General features: G+C 50.2%; 1 protein-coding gene across 1 annotated transcript in view; it reads right to left on the bottom strand.

Moving 5' to 3' along the window:
* Positions 1-2,136: 2,136 nt before the first annotated feature.
* Positions 2,137-18,932, bottom strand: part of notch1a (notch receptor 1a) — a 21,354-nt gene continuing 4,558 nt past the window's right edge. Inside the window, exons 3-34 of the mRNA XM_017493376.3 lie at positions 16,474-16,736; positions 16,019-16,357; positions 15,517-15,639; positions 14,985-15,218; positions 14,724-14,879; positions 14,433-14,618; positions 14,198-14,311; positions 13,821-13,934; positions 13,491-13,724; positions 13,290-13,400; positions 12,095-12,287; positions 11,740-11,885; positions 11,514-11,627; positions 11,000-11,119; positions 10,740-10,892; positions 10,406-10,634; positions 10,003-10,204; positions 9,740-9,893; positions 9,443-9,627; positions 8,969-9,101; positions 8,616-8,873; positions 8,251-8,363; positions 7,567-8,141; positions 6,842-7,267; positions 6,460-6,608; positions 6,146-6,356; positions 5,849-5,930; positions 5,068-5,230; positions 4,498-4,778; positions 4,242-4,389; positions 3,876-3,973; positions 2,137-3,543 (exon numbers count right to left, since the gene is read on the bottom strand). Coding sequence (XP_017348865.1) covers positions 2,440-3,543; positions 3,876-3,973; positions 4,242-4,389; positions 4,498-4,778; positions 5,068-5,230; positions 5,849-5,930; positions 6,146-6,356; positions 6,460-6,608; positions 6,842-7,267; positions 7,567-8,141; positions 8,251-8,363; positions 8,616-8,873; positions 8,969-9,101; positions 9,443-9,627; positions 9,740-9,893; positions 10,003-10,204; positions 10,406-10,634; positions 10,740-10,892; positions 11,000-11,119; positions 11,514-11,627; positions 11,740-11,885; positions 12,095-12,287; positions 13,290-13,400; positions 13,491-13,724; positions 13,821-13,934; positions 14,198-14,311; positions 14,433-14,618; positions 14,724-14,879; positions 14,985-15,218; positions 15,517-15,639; positions 16,019-16,357; positions 16,474-16,736 — 7,111 coding nt within the window. The 3' untranslated portion in view covers positions 2,137-2,439. The remainder of the gene's footprint in view (positions 3,544-3,875; positions 3,974-4,241; positions 4,390-4,497; positions 4,779-5,067; positions 5,231-5,848; positions 5,931-6,145; positions 6,357-6,459; positions 6,609-6,841; positions 7,268-7,566; positions 8,142-8,250; positions 8,364-8,615; positions 8,874-8,968; positions 9,102-9,442; positions 9,628-9,739; positions 9,894-10,002; positions 10,205-10,405; positions 10,635-10,739; positions 10,893-10,999; positions 11,120-11,513; positions 11,628-11,739; positions 11,886-12,094; positions 12,288-13,289; positions 13,401-13,490; positions 13,725-13,820; positions 13,935-14,197; positions 14,312-14,432; positions 14,619-14,723; positions 14,880-14,984; positions 15,219-15,516; positions 15,640-16,018; positions 16,358-16,473; positions 16,737-18,932) is intronic.

Genomic DNA, 18,932 nt, shown 5'->3' with positions numbered 1-18,932 from the left:
TTCTAGTTTGAACACTGGGTGTCACTATGATGTAAACAAAAACCCCACTCCTTTAAGCCCCTAATTAAAACGTTAGTAATGTACCTTTCACCTAGACATGGCAGCATGGAGAACCCTTCCCCGAGACTGACTTTATACAGGAGTGCCTCGCAAAACTTAACTGGGGGAAAAGATTCACAACGGGTTTTTAACATGTCCGTTTGGGTCCTGCAAGGATGCACATCTCTGTGTTTGTTGCTCGTCCTGTCTGGACACACAGCTTCTCTCCCGTTCTGTCGAGCCACACATGATTTTATGGAGATGCCAGTGATCCTGACCCTTTCTGCCTGATCCGTCCAGATGCCCTACCTGTGGTTGGAGCTCTCACCAACTGGAGGCTACATCCTGCTACTGAATACGACCCCAAGCGGTGCAGCCTGGAGATTGCTGAGGATGGTGCTGCATGAAGTACCATGGAAATGGTTTTGGACCTCAATTCCACATGGACGTTCTCACTGTGGTGCTGGAACTACGGTTGCTGCGATCGGAACTGCAATTACCACGTACAATTTTGCACTCAGGTCTCCTTTAGTGAACAGTGGATTAGTTCACAGACTTCATATAAAAACTATAGTAAACTTTCTTTAACTTTCACAGAATACACACACACACACACACACACACACACACACACACACACACATAACAGACATAACACATTCAATAACACACACCTTTGCTACCCTGTACCCTTAAAAACCAGCTGCTGCCACTGTATTAAGCTACTGTAGCTATCGAGCTCGTTGTCGAATAAAATTTATGCTGGTGTCTGTCTCCCTCTAGTGGTAGTCTGAAAGAACAACATGTCAAGAATGTAAAATCTCAAACATTAACAGCTCTTCTGTATCGTTCATTAGTGGTGCTCGAAAAGCACTAGGCTACTAGTGTTCTCTTGCATACTTATAATAATAATAATAATTATTATTATTATTATTATTATTATATTTCTTCTTCTTCCACTTTTTTTTGGCATGTAACTAGTTATTACTGATCCCTAACAGCGAATTCATGAACTGCAAGGCATTAAACTTTCACGAATCATCAGCTCTTGATTTACCCATCATTCAGCTGGAGTTGCTACACTACACTACGCCCATTACATCAATTGGCATAATAACCTTTATTCGAAATCTTCGAATGAAACTAATTGACCGCAGTAGTGTGACGGCGCATTGTAAAAGCAAAATGTTTTATTGTTTCCAGAAAAAAAAAAAAAAAAAAATTGTTTTACACGTCATCGGACAAAACGACTTCTTCTCACGGACTACAAATGCATATATCGTTATTCAGTCAGTAGTAATACATTTGATCAGTGTTTATAAAAATTTAACATCTCGGACAACCCACTGGCTGCTTGACACAAGCGCAGATGACGTCATCACAGCGCGACACATACACAACCGTGTACGTTCTTTCTCGTACGCAGACGCGCACACCTTTCTACATATCTAGTACACATGCTAGGGTATCTAGCCTCTGACAACCAGCCTGACCGTTGCATAACTCAGCTCCAGTGTGACATTACAAAACAACAATAATAATAATAATAAAAAAAAAACGCTGACAATTGTACATAACAGTTTCGCGACGGTTGTAAAAGGCAGACGGACACCTATCTACTAAAAGGAATAAATAAATCGCTTTGCTACATACACGGTGACTACACAACATCATTAGACAAACTGTACACACTGTTTTCACACAAAAACCGCGTGCTTAAAAAGGAAAAAAAAGTGTCCATTCTGTCCATTCCAAGACTTTTGTCCGTTTGTCATTCAGCTCCGTAACATAATTGAGTCATTAAGTACAAAATATCACAATCCAGTCTTTGAGTGTGTGTGTGTGTGTGTGTGTGTGTGAGAGAGAGAGAGAGAGAGACAGAGATGCGTCATATGACCAGAACCTCTGTTAAAACCATTCAAAAATCTCGGTGTCTCTCACACTTTAAGACCCTTACTACAGACATCTAAAGCTCGGGTTTAAAAGATTACATCGTTTACTTAATACTGAATCTCAAAAAAACTATATATATATATATATATATATATATATATATATATATATATATATATATATATATATATATATATAAAGTCAAAGCATTTAACACAAACTTGACATTTTATATTTTACTCAGCAGACAGTAGTTCAGTTTTTTTTGTTCTGAGCAGCTTGTCGATCAAATACAAATAAAATGCATAAATTAAAAAAAAAAAAAAAAAAGATCTTATATATATATATATATTTATATATATATATATATATATTCGTTGTCCAAAAGCACATAAATAAATACAAAATGAGCAGTTCAGGGGAATAAAGTATAATTAATATAAAGTAGTTTTAAAAAAAGGTTTTGGCAGTAGAGTCATTCATCACTGTCGCCCTGTGCTGTCTTTATTACTTGAATGCTTCGGGGATGTGACTCATATGAATGCTGGTGGGTGGGCTCGAGATTCCCTCTGACCAATCAGATAAGTTGGAATGTGGAGAGCAGCTAGACCATTGGTCAGGAGAGCCAGGGGATGGAGTCAGGAAGGGATGATCAGGGACCTGTGGCTGGTGATTCGGCGTGTTGTCCATGGGGGTGGAGTAACTGTGCTGAGAAGGAGGAGTCAGAAACTGCGTGCTGGGAAGGCGCTGCGTCTCCTGCGGGAGCAAGGTTTGGATCGAGTTGGACTGAAGTTCTGCTACCGAAGTGATGTCACCCAGGAAGTGGTGAGAGAGGCCATGATTGGCAGAATTTGAGTTTTGGTGCTGCAGATGGTTTTGATGCAAGTGGTTGGACAGTAGGTGAGCTGGTGCGCCCAGGTGGCTGCTTTGCATTGTGGGATAGCCCATCACCTGCGGCAAGTTAGCGCCGTGGTGCATTGTCGGCATTATAGCCGAGAATGCCCCTTGTTGCTGCTGCTGTGCCCTTGCCAGCCAATCGCATGGCCCCGTTGGAGCTCCACCTCCGTTATTAGCCACTCCGAGATGAGACAAGCGTGGAGGAGCGGAGTCAAATGGCTTTGCCATGCCCAGGTGAGCCCCGCCCATTTGGGAGTCAGCCAACCCTTGCAGGTGATGGGTGATAGGTGGGGACTGTTGGAAGGGCGACGTCATGGTCGGGGGCGAGGAGACATCCGATTCCATCGGAGAAAGGATGTTCGTGTCTCCGTTCTTTTTCTTTTTCATCTTCATCTCCTTTCCTCCCTCCTTCCCTCCGGGTTTGCGGGGTTTCTTTGCGTTATTCGCGTTATTGGCGCCTCCCGGGCTAGTCCTGATGCCCAGGAAGGCCTCGGGCGAGCAGATAGGGGGTGAATGAGTAAGAGTGGGAGGGGTCTGAACCAGGTTATATTCTTCCAGCAGACGCACAATGTCATGGTGCATACGCTCATTGGCGATGTCACGTGGCAGCTGATCCAGGTGATCCGTAATGTCGCGGTTGGCCAGGTGGTCGAGGAGGCGCTTTGCCGTCTCATAGCTGCCCTCGCGCGCTGCCAAGAAGAGGGGCGTTTCCTCCTGGAAAGGTATACAAGATCTCAATGTTAAACATTTTTACGAATGTAGAAATCTGGATAAATGCACAATAAATCATGAGAATAAGCACTAGGTATATATATATATATATATATATGATTATGAACAATAGTCATCATTATTTCTACACTTTAGGAACAGAATCACTTTTCCAGCACTTTTTTTCCCCCAGTCATTTTATTATTGGAGATCCGTTGCGTGTTATAAGCGCGTATCCCCTTTCCATCTTCGAGTCTTTCATTCAAAATAATATTACACATCATTTACACTGATTTATGCAGCTCTGACACCCAGCACTGCGCACATGTACACACCTTGTTGTCCTGTAGATCTTTGTTGGCTCCGTTCTTCAGAAGCACTACGGCGGCCTCGACGTTGTTGACAGCAGCGGCCCAATGGAGAGCAGACTTTCCTATACGGAGAGGGACAGAAACAGCGGAGTCAATTTAATGCTGGCTCTAATGAAGAACAATTCAGATTGTGTGGATATTTATCCACACAAGTCGGTGCTTCAGGTTGCAGTTTGGATTTCTGACAATTTCATATGTTTGCTGTTTAATGAGCGTTGCTTCCTGAGATGTGAGATTGCTGCTCGTGTGTGATTTTGTGTGTGTGTGTGTGCGTGTATATATATATATATATATATATATATATATATATATATATATATGAATGTGTACCAGAGTCATCAATGGCATTGGCATCGGCGTGGCAGTTGATGAGCTCCTCAACCATGCCCTCCACTGCTAGGCGTGTGGCCAGGATGAGTGGCGTCGTGCCATCGTTCATGCGCGCGTCCAGATCTGTAGCCCGATTCCGGATTAGGATCTGTAAGCAAGGTTCAGCCCTTCGGTTAGTGAAGTCCCTAATTTCCGACTTGCTTATCTACTGACCTTACAGCTAGGTGCATGTTTATGTACATCAGTGTGCGTGTACCTGAAAGACTCCTTGTGCATCGGAGGCCACGGCGGCGTGTAGCGGCGTGCGTCCCGCGTGGTCCTGTGCGTTGGCATCTGCCCCGGACTCTAGAAGGCGCTTGGCGGCGTCGGATCGGGCATAACGGGCGGCCAGGTGCAGCGCCGTCTCACCCGCGCGCTCTGTACGCTGGTGTGGATCGGCGCCGTGCCACAGGAAGTTGGCGATGACGCCTTCCTCCCCCTCCTCCTCCTCGCCGACCTCACCGCTGCACGAGGCGATCATCAGAGGTGTCAGGCCATCTGAGAGAAAGATACCGTGTTCAAAACGTGTCCTTACTCACCACTTCCTGCTTGGTTTTTTATTCGTTCTGAACTCAGAAGAAGTTTCCATTTGGTCGACTCCTAAGACGTCCACACAGGATAAATACATTCGTGACGAACACTATCACTACAGGGTGAACTCGTCATTCAGCCGGATAATACTCATCCTAGGGTGTCGCGCACGGAATTGAGGCAAGGAAACGATTTGTTTATATTTCCGAGCACGGACGCAGCGACGGGATCGTGACGTGAGATAGGGGTCGCTCACCCGGGCCAAGCACGTTCACGTCTACGCAGTCGGTGTCCGTGTCTGCCCGCGGCGGCGTAGGAGCTATCGAGGTCAAGCGCAAGTCGGCCGCGTCGAGATGCTGCTGAGTCCACTGACGCGGATCCGGCTGGATACCGATATCCGTCGTGGTGTGCTCATCAAACTGCATGTAGACAAAAAAACATTTCATTATCATTAGCGATGCATGCACATGGTATCACGTATAAATACCTCCTCGAACCATACGCACACACGTGACATTATTTACAACCGGGACGGACTGATAATCCGTGCCCCTATTAATAATAATAATAATAATAATAATAATAATAATGAGAAGAAGATATACGCAGTAATAACTGAAAGAGCAATGGCAGTGATCTGTAATTTGCGGGAGATTTCACAGGGACTAGTGAAACTAAGTGCGTTAGAGACCCTTCTCAGACTCACTAAGTGCACGTGAAAACAGAGGTAACCAGCGTGACCTAAACAGAGCAGGTGAGATCTGACCGATGAACGATCTGATCCCGTCCAACTCATCCCGACCACGCGTTACCAAACCGAAATTCTTAGCGAACGAGGAGCCACGGGGTTTCTTTGGATGTTTAAATGCTTAAGAGTCTGGATGGAACCGTCTGTGATAGGGTTCTTCAAAGAACCTTTAAGTGTTCCGCTTAAGAGACGAGCCAAAAAAAAACCAAAACAAACACCTTTCTAGGGTGCGAGATTGTTTTTTGTTGTTTTTTTCCCTATGAGTGTACACACAGACACACGCTCTTACCCTGAAACGCTTGCAGTGGTCTTCCTCTGCCCACTCGCTCAGCTGCTCGTCCATGAGACTGCTATCAGAGTTCTTCAGAGGCCTTCGAAAAGCGCAAATGAATAATTCATCAGAGAAAGAATGCCCTCAGCTGCCGGACGCCTCCTGCCGAAACCCCTTTAGCAGCGTTCAACGATCAATAATACGCATAAAGCCCTGTCGGGGACGTATAGATCAAACGGCACAGACGATCCGGAACTCACACACACGTACAGGTTCTTTTACGTCTCGCACACACGCACACACGCACACACTCACTTAAGTCCAACGGAGTCCTCTCCGACGGGTTCTCTGCGTTTCTTTTTGGTTTCGGTCACTTTAAAGCCCTCGGGGAACCACAGCTGGCCGTGCTCTCGCTTCCGCTTGCGTGACAGCACAACTCCGACGGCAGCCAGGACCAACACAGCCAGGACCAGGAGAGCCAGGAACATGGGGTACATCTCTCCACGGCCAGGGGCCTCGTTCTCGCCTTTGAGAAAGAAATTGAACGAGAGAGAGAAAGGCCTGTATAAATACTCGTTTTCGTACGAGTCAGTATTGTTCTTTAAACGTATCCTGGTGCGAGCGCTCACTCGTAACAGCTTCTATGATGTACGGAACGTTGAGATTGCCGCTGGAGGCCAGCGCCCCCAGGAACGCAGCCACATCTGTTGCACTCTGAAAACACTCTTCCGACTGCTGGTAACATTGCCGGTTATCGATCTCCAGATATACAATGGAGCTGTAATGCGTGCACACACACACACACACACACACACACACACACACGGGGTAGAGTTAAAATACTTATTACATGTTTTAACGTTGCTCTGTATCATTAGTTGCTGTACTGGTGTGTCATGCGTGTAGAGCTGTCTAAAATACCATCTAATGCATTAGCAATACCCATCCGTCTATTCACGAGGAACGCTTCTGTCGACACTCGCTCTTTTCGTCAGTGACGCTATCTCTCACCCTTTAATCTCCATGGTGTCCAGCTCTCGTCGAGGGCGGGGCTTGAGCAACGCCGACAGGCTCCTGGCGGTACGCTGCAGCAGGTGGCCGGGGTTTGTGTTCCACTCGTGAGCGGTACGTGTGTGTTTGCTCAGCTCGTGTTCGGTGCCGTAGTACGGGTAGACCAGGGGCTCGCCCGTGGTGGCGTGGCGCTTGAGGGCGACGTTGGTGCGCAACAGGGCGCTAAGCTGGCGCAGGAAGGAGGAAGCGTTGTGGAGCAGCTCGCCGGGTGGCAGGTGCACCACAAGCACCAGGATGCCAGATGCCAGACGCTGCGGTACATCCTCGGCACAGTCCAGCCCGTCCCAGCCACACTCGGCACTGTTGCAGCCCTGATCGCAGTGGCCGTCCGAGTAGTGGTCCTTACAGTACTGATCATACAAGGGACTAGAGACAGCGAGAGAAACAGAATCAGTGGAATTCTCTTTAAACTAGGTTTTTTTGATATACGTATTTTTTTAATATTCTGTCTTTCTACATTTCTTAAACCTGTTCTTGTTTATTTGATGCCGTCCACACAACTGCTTAGAACTGCGGAAATCGGGTGATAATCTGACATGCGTGATCACGTGGAGTTTATATGGACGTGGTGATCAGTGATCAGTGAAGAGAATCTACAGCTTGCAGTAATAATAAGAATAAGCGTTTGAAACTACCCAGAGTTGGGTCTTGCGTGCGAGACTTACTTGCACTGGCCCTCCAGCTGGTGGCAGTCAAAGCCGTCGTAGAGACAGCCAGCGCTGTGACACTGCATGTCGCACTTGCCATCGTTGAAGTACCTCCAACACTGCAGGGCGGCGCTGCACTCGTGCCAGGGGTCGTCGAAATTGAGCGAACAGTCCCCGCCGTCCCAGCCGCACGCGTGACTGTTGCAGGCTGCGTCGCACACGCCGTCGCCGCCTCGCTGCTCACACTGCGGCACCTCGCAACGTGGCTCCGCCTCTTCTGACTCGGCCGGCGGAGGGGTGATGTCCAGGCCCCGGCCCCCGTTGAACGAATAGTCTAGGATGTGGCAGAAGAGGCCGTTGAAGTGTGACGGGCACAGGCAGTGGAAGAACGGGGCTTCTGCAGACGTCTGGCACGTGCCACCGTTGTAGCACGGGTTGGAAGCACATGGAGTATCGAGGCGTGTCTGGCACTCGCGTCCGGTGTAACCCGGCAGGCAAAGGCAGCGCGGACCCGGGACACAGGAGGCACCGTGGCGGCAGCGCAGCGGGCCACATGAGCTTGAGTCATACTCGCAGGACGAGCCTGAAAAACCCTACAGCAGAGGAGAAATGGTGTGCTGTGTGTGTAAATACTCTCTACGTACAAATGGTTCCGTTTGACTTTACGTAAACGTGTCAGACGTATACGTGGTGTGTACTCACAGGCGGGCATTTGCAGATGTATCCGTGTTTAGTGTTGCTGGCGACCGCACAGGTTCCACCATTTTTGCAGGGCTTATCCTTACAACCGTCAAACACTGTGTCACAGCGCTGGCCTACACACACACACACACACACACACACACACACACACACACACACACACACACAAGTAATTAAAGGTGATCCCACAGTCAATTCTCTATATATTATAATAACCTGTGGGATTACTGACACACACGCTTCAATCCCGTCATCGCCGTTTCATAACGAACTTCCTATTGCGACACATTAGATTTCGATACGCGATAATAGACGTACGCCGTTAAGCAGGCCTCTGGGAGTGTGTGACGTCTGTGCGCGCATACCCGTGTATCCTGTGCGGCATTCACAGCGGTAGCTGTTCACCAGCTGGACGCAGTTGTAGGACCCGTTCGGGTCGCAGGGGTCGGACAAGCACTCGTTCACGTCGCCCTCGCAGCGCTCGCCCACGTAGCCCGGCGGGCAGACACACCCGTAGCCGCCCACACGGTCCACGCAGCGCCCGCCGTTAAAACAGCGTGGCTCACCGGTCTCGGAGTCCACGTCCGGGGAACAGTCGTCCACGTCGATTTCGCAGTGAACGCCTACGGAGTGACAGAGACGATTAGGATATTTCGATCGAATGGTTTCATCTACGAGTGCGAAAGGAACTAAGGAGAGTGTTCGTTCGTATGCTCGCCTTGCGTTCCTCGAGGGCAGGAGCACTTGTAGGTATTGACGAGGTCGATGCAGGTGCCTCCGTTCTGACAAGGCTGAGACGCACACTCGTTGATCTCCTTGCTGCAGTTGACCCCGTGGAATCCCGCCACACACTTCCAGAGACAGAGTAAGAGAAGGAAAACAGATATGTGAATGTGATTCCAGCACCAGTCAGGAAACAGCAACGAGTGCTTTCTGCCACGTCGTGTTCTCAGACTCAACACCGGGAACACTAACGCAGTTTAACAGTAATATCTGGCATGTACAGAATATCAAATCCAACATGGTGGTCCTGGTAGAATGTATGTTTCCAACAGTTCATCTTGTTTACCAAACACGTCCTGTTTATCAAGCAGGAGTCTGCCTCTGAGTCACTCCTCGTGTGACTCGTTCTGTATCTGATGAACGATTCTGTCCTCAGAACAAACTGGAGTACGTGTGTGCGAGTTCATACCTCGCAGGTGTATCCGCCCAGGTAATCGGTACAGGTTGCGCCGTTGTGACATGGGTTTGGCACACACTCGTCCACCTGCTCCTGGCAGTAGCTGCCCATGTAGCCTGCCTGGCACCGGCACAGGTGCGTGCTGCCTGCATCTACACACTGGCCTCCGTTACGGCACAGAGCTGCCACGGATACACCTGGAGAGAAACGATGGACGGCATCAGACACAACGAGAGAGAATGTGGGGAGAGTGCGAGAGAGGACACCGACGGTCTCATACAGACGCGCGTATCTGTCTCTTTATGTCACCTTGCTGCTGAGCGGCGACCTCGCAGCTGACGCTGGGCACGTCGCAGTAGATTCCGGTCCAGCCGCTGGCACACTGACACGTGAAAGAAGAGCCCTGCTGCCAACACGAGCCTCCGTTTTTACAAGGGGCGGAATCACACCAGCGCACCAGGCTCTGGAGAAACCACAACCGCACAGACGTGTTAAATAAACATAGGTTTATGTATCCAGAAACAGAAATAAGAAACAAGCTGGAGCGCGTGTGTGGTGTATGTGTGTATAACCTGGCAGCTGGTGCCCGTGTAGCCATGTGGGCAGGTGCACTTGTAGGTGCCGTAGCCGTCTTGGCACGTACCGCCGTTCAGGCATGGGCCCGAGTCACACTCGTTTACGTCGTGTTGGCAGTAGCTGCCCGTGAAGCCGGGCAGACAGACGCATGAGAATGAGTTAATCCCATCCACACAAGTACCGCCGTTGAAGCAGGAGCTGCACACACACACACACACACACACACACACACACGGGGTTAAATTGCTGTGACTAAAATGTGTTTTACTTAATCGACAATGTTTTAGCACAAGCGAAGAGAAACGAATGACTTGCGCATTCATATTTACACACGTAGTATATAGTACATATATTCGGTGTGTGTGTTGACGGGTGTGTGTCTGTGTGTGCGCGTGTCACCTCTCGGTGCAGTCGGGTGTGTTGATCTCACAGTTGATGCCGCTGAATCCGGCCGGGCAGCTGCAGGTGTAGCTGTTCACGCAGTCTGTGCAGTTCCCCCCGTTGCGGCAGGGGGCGCTCACGCACTCGTCGATGTCCTCGGTGCAACGCTCGCCGCGGAACCCGGCCACGCACACGCACGTGAAGCCGTTCACGCGGTCCACGCACACGCCGCCGTTGCCGCAGGGGTCTGACACAGAGCGAGACGGGGAGATTACACGAGATTCGAACGACGCGTGCGGGTACTCGGGGTGTACCGTAGTGTATGTGTGCTCGCCGTATTTGCGTGTCTTACTGGGAGTGCAGTCGTCGACGTCGGTCTCACACAGGTCTCCCGTGAATCCCGGGTTACATCGGCACTGGAAGCCGCCCATTGAGTTCACGCACGCGCCGCCATTGCGGCATGGGGACTTCACACACTCGTTGATGTCCACTTCACACGTCTGACCTACAGAGCAGGATAACCATTTTAAGCACGATAAAGATCATGATGAAATCCTTAAGACCTGACACACACACACACACATACACACACATGCATGCATGCATGCTTACCTTGCCAGCCAATTGGGCAAGCACAGGAGAAGCTCTGGTAGTCCTCAGACTCGCGGCACACACCTCTGTTCTTACATGGGCGTGTCGAGCAGGGAGCCAACACGCTCTCGCACAGCTCGCCTAGACCCCATAAACACACAACGAAAACATCTGTAATATACTTAGCGCTTTAAGAAGCACACAAATTCACATGCACTTACTCTCTCTCTCGCTCTCTCTCTCTCTCACACACGTACGCATTGTTAAGCGGCGCTATTATTTCCTCGACACTTTCCAGGCGCACAATACAGCGGTCGGCAATTTCCTGCGATTCTGAATTTCCCCTTAACAGGAAATAGGAAGTAGAATTGCAGGAAATGTACCAAAAGTTCCCACTCTGATAAAAGGCGAAAAAAGGATGTCCAGGCAAACACAAACACTGCAGAACACCAAACAATGGCGTGTGAAGCAGACTGAAGGAAGCCGGGGCATTTGTGTGTGTGTGTGAACGAAGGCGATCGCACATGTTTTGTACCTGTATAGGGCAGCAGGCAGTTGCACTTATATCCAGCTACATCGTCAATACAGGTGCCCTGGTTCAGGCAGGGGTTGGATGCACACTCATTGATGTTCGTCTGGCAATTCGGACCTGCAACAGATGTTAGAGATGACAAAAAAGATACATCTACATATAGAAACACACACACACACACACACACACACATACACAGGTGTCCAAACATTGACAGATACACACTCACCTGTGAATCCTGCTTTGCAGCTGCAGATGTAGCCATTGGTCATGTCTCGGCACGTTCCGCCGTTCACACACGGGCTGGACAAACACTCGTTCACGTTCAGATCGCAGTTCCGGCCCGTCCAGCCCGGCTCACACACGCACACGTACCTGTAGGGATTTTTAATTTTTTTTTTAAAAGGACGACGAGTAACTGATTAAGGCGCGCTGTGTGTGTCGTAAAGTACGTTTCCAAACGGGATGTGCTCCAACTTTTAACGAATTCCTAAATATCATGCAAACCGCCTTTGTTTTTGTTTTTTTTTTTGGAAGTGTTTGCGTGTGTTTTTTTGGCGTGTGTGTGAGACAGAGAGACGTACGCGTTGGCCTGGTGCTGACAGTTGCCGTGGATGCAGGGGTTGCTGGCGCACTCGTCGCGCTGTGAGAGGCATACGGAGTCGTGGAAGCCGTCCGGGCAGAGGCAAGTGAACGAGTTCACGCCGTCCACACAGGTGCCGCCGTTGCGGCACGGGTTCGGCACGCAGTCGTCGATGTCGGCGTTACACGTCGCTCCTGAAAGACGGGCAAAGGCAGGCAGAGGAATTCAGTCGCAGAGATAAACACGGGCAACTGACGAGCTGTCGTCTTCCTCCCAAACGCTCTGTTGAAATGATACCTGCCGTGTGAATGGCCTTATCAATGAACTGGGGCACAGCCAGGCAGCTCTTCCCCTCTGTGAAGCCAGGCTGATTTCAAATAAATAAATAAATAAATAAATAGATCATACGGCCATGGCAACCGTGTGAGACATTTTTTTTTTCTAAATATCATCTTTAAAGAAGACCTACTTTTATTTATTAAGTTTCAGTATAAAAGCCTGCGTGCGTGCGCGCGCGCGCGTGTGTGTGTGTGTGTGTGTGTGTGTGTGTGTGCATACTCCGAGGATGTTGAACAGCTGGGGAAGGACGGACCATGTGAATGACAGGCCTTGTGTATGACAAAGACAGGACCTCCCCCTCCCTTCCTTTCTCCCTGCTTTCTCTCACACACTCTTTGAAGGGGGGAGGTGGTGTCCCATAGAGGGACGTTTATAAACACAAAGGGGGCAGCCATATTTCACACATGACGGAGTAACAATTACCACCCCTTAATTACACCCCCCCCCCCCCCCCCCCCCCCCACACACACACACACCACCTCTACGGGCAGACAGTGTCACCTAACCGCCTGCTTCTGCTACAACAATGGCCCTTTATCCCCCCCCCCCCCCCCCCCCACCTTTTCTATCTCTCCCCCACACACATTATGCTGTTCTTCTTTCAAAAACTTTTCCAAATGTGTGTGTGAGGAGGAGGGGGAGGAGGGGGGGTGCTGTCTGAGATACAGCATCCAGGGACAGGTGAGAGCTTAAGAGGACATCGGTGCAGAGCACACAGGTGTGTGTTTGTGTCCCAGTTAGAAAAGGGCGTCTCTGTCCTCAAACGTTATCCGACACCAAAGCTGGGCACCTCGCTCGCCACCTGTTACACGCTCACATGCGCGCACACACACACACACACACACACAGATTCTTACCTGTGTATCCAGGCTCACACAGGCACTCGTATCCGTTGATCTTGTCGATGCATTTGCCGAAGTCACATGGGTTTCTTTTGCAGTCATCCACATTGATCTCACAGTTCCGACCTGCACATGCAACATGATTTAGGGGCTATCCTGAATCATTTCTCTGTGTGTGTGTGTGTGTGTGTGTGTGTGTGCGCGTGTAGGAGATACCCGTGGTTCCTTTAGGACAGCTGCAGGTGTACGAGTTCTCCCGGTCCAGGCAGGTACCCCCATTACGGCACGGTTGACTCAAACACTCGTTGATGTTGATCTCGCACAGGCGGCCTGCGTACCCGGGGCGGCACGCGCACGCGAACGAAGCCACGCCGTCCTTACACACGCCGTAGTGGCACGGGTTTGAGGCGCACTCGTTTATATCGATCTCGCACATAGAGCCGGTGAAACCTGCAGAAAGAAGAGAAAGAACGAAGACGGTTGAGACGTTCGATTCAAGTGCGTCTCCTGTGTGAATGCAACGCGCGTGCTGGCGCGCACACCCACCTTCTTTGCACTCGCAGGCGTATTTGTTTGGCCCGTCAGTGCACTTGGCTCCGTTCTGGCACGGCGTACTTGCACACTCGTCCACGTCCACTCGGCACAGGCTCCCAGAGAATCCTGAGAAATAAAACGCGTTACGACTCTCCCCTCGCTATTTTTAAAAAAAATTTCTTCCTAAGCTCCGACATATATTTTTCTCCTCCTATCCTATCCAGCCTCCACGTTCCTTCTCCTCTTTCCTCTACCGATGATCTCGAGTAAAAACCCGACGCGCAAAAAAGCAAGCTGTCCGCGCGAATGTGCAAAACCTGATCGGCCTGAAGAACGATCACACGACTGCTGTTTATTTAGACGGAGGTAACCAGCTCAGAAGCAGTTACCTTTAGGGCACTCGCAGTGGAAGGAGTTGATCTTGTCGATGCATTTGCCGTTGTTGAGACAAGGCTGGGAGGCGCAGTCGTCTGTATTGATCTGGCAAAACACGCCCTCGTACCCTACATACGTAGAGTTTTCCAAAAAAAAAAAACACGGTAAGAAAAGACAAAATGGTCGACAGATATCTTATGAAACAGAAACCTCACACACACACACACCAAGCACTCGTACAGTCCTCACCTGGCATACAAATGCAGTGAAAACCACCGATCTGATCAAGACAGGTGGCGTCGTTCTGGCACGGATTAGACTTGCACTCGTTCACGTCCATTTCACAGCGTGGCCCCTCATAGCCCTGGAGGCACTTGCACTGGAATGAGCCCTTGGTGTTCAGACACCGGCCGCCATGCTCGCATGGATTGGCCCCTGAAATGAACAACAAAAACACGCCGGTCGTAAATATCACCGGGCGGCTTCTCTCTCCGCGTTCCGAGCTCAACCTCACACACAAATCTCACGGGCGCTTATTACCGAGGGAGCACTCGTCGATGTCCTGGTTGCAGGCAGAGCCGGTATAGCCTGGAGGGCAGGTGCAGATGGCCATGCCGTTGACGGGATTGGTGTCACAGTTGGAGCCTTTCTGACACGGGTTACTGATGCACGCGTCATCCAGATGACACAGCAGACCTGCAAATAATCGGTTCAGTGAACGACAGGATGAAAGGGTTAACAGGACCTTGGATTTTACAGCTCCATTCTCGGTGCATAATCAAACCCCCCCCGTACACTCACCGGTGCGCCCGTGAGGGCACTCGCAGTAGAACGATGCGACGCGGTCGTGGCACGTGGCGCCGTGGTAGCAGGCTGCGCTGGCGCAGTCGTCGATGTTCTCGCTGCAGTCGTCGCCCGTCCAGCCGTTCACGCACACGCAGTGGAAGCCGCCCACCGTGTTGTGACACGTGCCGCCGTTCTGGCAGGCGTTCGGAGAGAGCTCGCACTCGTCTACGTCTTCCGTGCAGTACTGACCTGTGTCGAGGTCACGCGTCAGAGTAATGCCTCAAGCGTTCGTACAAAAATGGATTTATCTCGACCACTGTTTTTTTCCCGTACCGCAACATCTGGCACTAGGGAACTACCACCATCAGCTAAGTTGTAGTGGCGGACTCTACAGTAGCCCGAGCTGCTTTGTTGTCGGCTGTGTTGTGTATACTATTAGAACAAAAGGTTTCCTCTATCACTCTAAACTGGAATGGTTCCGTAAAGCACCATAAACAACCCTACAATGCGGGCGAAAGAGTTGAAGTAGTCGTGTCGTGCGTTGTACCTGTCCAGTGTTTGTCACAGTGGCAGTTGTACGTGTTCACGCCGTCCATACACCTGCCTCCGTTCTCACACGCGTGCTGAACACAGTCATCGATGTTATGCTCGCAGTCCTGCCCGGTGAAGCCTGAAGACAAGAAGAAGAAGAAGAAGAAAAAAACCCCCCCAAAAACAAACAGTGAGTGAATGAATAATCCAAGTGAGAGATTGGCCGTGGGAACCTGTGTGTGAGCGTGTGAAAATCCCCCCCCCATGACCTAGTGTGTGTGTGTGTGTGTGTGTGTGTGTGTGTGTGTGTGTGGGTGCTGGAAAGTACTTTTAACTACGGCACTCAAGATGAGCCGAGTTAATCGTGAACTCCGAGAACGAAAGCGCCGCGTTGCACATCAGAGCGATGTTACAATGTAACCACCCACACACACAAACCGCAGTTGTGTACACACACATCCTGACACACGCGTTTAATTACCCATCTGCACCAGATCACTCATACACGCTTCCTTTACCTGGCAGGCAGGTGCAGGCGTAGCCGGTGTCACTGGTCTGCGTGCACGTGCCCCCGTTAGCACAGGGAGAAGGCTGGCAGGGCTGGAAGGGGCGCTCACAGTGTGTGCCAGCGTACTCGGGTGGGCAGTGGCAGCGGTACGAGCCCACCTCGTTTATACACGCTCCGCTGTTCTGGCAGGGCGAGGGAGTCGTGGCGCACTCGTTTACGTCCTGGCGGCACGTGGGCCCGTGAAAGCTGGGCGGGCACGTGCAGATGAAGTGAGAGTCGAACGCTGAGCACCGGCCACCGTTGGCGCAGGGGTTTGACGCGCACGGGTCCGCCTGCTGGCACGTCTTACCTGTACGAAACACGCGCAGGTTTTCACGGTACCCTCAGTGCACGAATCACAAGCATTATAACGTGACGCGTCCGAATACTACGTCTAAACTCAGGAACGCGACCGATTCGACGTACCTGTCCAGCCCGGTGGGCAGCGGCAGCTGTAGGTGCTGAGCGTAAGCAGCGAGCAGGATCCTCCGTTGCGGCACGGTGAGCTCATGCAGGCGTGATTGACGGGTGTCAGGCACAGCGGCCCGCTGAAACCCAGCGTACAGTCACACGCAAACTCCACGTCGTTGCCCTGCGTGCGCGGACGACACACGCCCCCGTTCCGGCATGGCGATGGACTGCACGGGTTCGGGAACTGACACTGGGCTCCCGCGTAGTCCACGGGGCAGCTGACAGATAAACAGAATGAAACACAAACATACAGCATCCGTTAAAGATTTACCCCCCCATATAACAGACGGGAATAAAATATGGGAGTTCCCAAGAAACTGGTGAATACGGAACAACCTGTGGAAGTTCGGTTCGCATGTGGTGCTTTATTTGTAGCTTTTCGTAGCAATTAGCCGATAATATAAAAGACGTAATAGCTACATCTTTACTGGTTAAATCATTAACAGTGCACATATTTCATGTCTAGCAAGAATGTTCTCAAGACTCTGTGTGTGTGTGTGTGTGTGTGTGTGCGTGCGCGTGCAGCAGGTGTGCGCATTGACGAGTGCAGTTGTGATGCGGGCCCCTCCCCCTGCTTTCTGCCTCTCCCCTGAACCCTGTTGCTATGGCAAGTGGCGTGAGGTCACCGGGGCTGATCCCCCGAGAGAGCACACTCCTCCTGTCACCCCTCCATCCAACTCTCTCCCACCACTCCATCTTTTTTTTGTTTTTTTTTCCCCACCGCTGTATGTATCTGCATCTTTCTTAACTGCTTTAAGTTCCATCACTCTCGCTCTCAGATTATTTCTCGAAGTCGAATTTAAAAAAAAAAAAAAAAGAGAATCTCCTGTAATTTCCACATTCTCTCTCTCTCTCTCTCTCTCTCTCTCTCTCTCTCTCAAGTGATCCTCGTTAACGAATTAATTATTCGTTAATTAATAAATATTTCCGTCAGTCCTTAAACCGATAAGCGTAAGTACACCTTCCTGAAAACGTGTGTGTTTACTCTCAGCATTGATTTGGATAAACACGCTTTGTCTCTGTGGCACTGCAGCAGCAGGCGTCTGAAGCTTTGCCCTGGCAACATGTGTGTGTGTGTGTGTGTGTGTGTGTGTGTGTGTGTGTATCTGAACAGATGCAGTGGTGACCTATGACCACATTTGTGACTCCAGGCTACAGCTTTCGCAGGGGGCTGGTCTGCCATCTGCTACTGATTGCCCTCAATGTGTGTGTTTGTGTCTGAGTCTGGGCGTGTGCGTGTTCACACCTCCCGCTTCCTGCCTCGGCGTGTGAAACCGAACGAGGAACTTTCGTTCTCTCTAATCTAGTTGAGTCTCTTGCGGTTGTGGCGAAACAAATTACGCAGCACACACACACACACACACACGCTGTAAATGAAACCCCTAGGCTATAAACAACTCTAGCGAGATTGAGATTTGCTCATCCAGCGATCGGATGCGTCAGGGGTGTTTTACGGAGAGCGCCGGGACTTAGTACGGATCGCTTCTTTAGTTTCCGGTAACTCGTCGATTAAATGACCTCGCATACTAGACCACGTGCGCTAAAGAAAGAAACCAACAAGAAATAATACGAAAGGAAATGAACGCAAGGTCGGCGCAAGGGAAAGCGACGTGAGGCCTTATCTTACACGGGGCCGTTTGGGGTGGAAGCTCGTTTCACCACGGAGGAACCGGGATGCTGAAGCAGTGAATTCTGATGCTACGTTTATCCGTGGTCACATTGTTTCGCCGTTTCCTTCCAGAACATTCGCATTTACTTTGGCCAGCTTATTTGGAAAATTTGCTTGTCAAACACACACACACACACACACACACAACAATGCTTTACGCCATGCAACTGGAATTAATCAGGGTAATGGGGCTTTCACGGGAAATGTAAATACGAACGTTCTACTAAAATACAATTTTCAAGCCTGAATGTTCCACAGCAAAGCGTTCCTGCAGTGCTGATAATGTTTTTGACTGTGGAACACTGACAGGATCGTGACACGCGCCACCAGCAGGGGGCGCAAGGACTGCGCACTAACACGAGCATGGCTGCTGTCCTTCAGCACTCTCCACAGAGAAGGGCTTTTGTTCGGGTTCCCAAACACACGCATGCTCCATTCAGTGGGAAATGCGGGGCCATGGAACCAGCCACTACTGAGGAAAAAAAAACCTTTATTTATAGGAGAAAAGTATCCGAATATATCTTCGCGTTTCCTGTTTTCCTGTGAACACATCTGACCGGATATTCAATCTGCGTGTCTATTTTCATCCTATTGTACTGAAGTTTACTACGCTGCATCAGCACAAGGACCTGTCCACATTTCACTGTTCATTCATTCCTTTGTTAGAGAGAGAGAGAGAGAGAGAGAGAGAGAGGGGGAGAGAGAGAGAGAGAGGGAGAGAGGGGGAGAGAGAGAGAGAGAGGGA

Source organism: Ictalurus punctatus, chromosome 18 (assembly GCF_001660625.3).
Source record: "Ictalurus punctatus breed USDA103 chromosome 18, Coco_2.0, whole genome shotgun sequence".
NCBI lineage: Eukaryota > Metazoa > Chordata > Actinopteri > Siluriformes > Ictaluridae > Ictalurus > Ictalurus punctatus.
The sequence above is the reverse complement of the archived record's forward strand: the minus strand, read 5'-3'. Positions and strand labels throughout refer to the sequence as shown.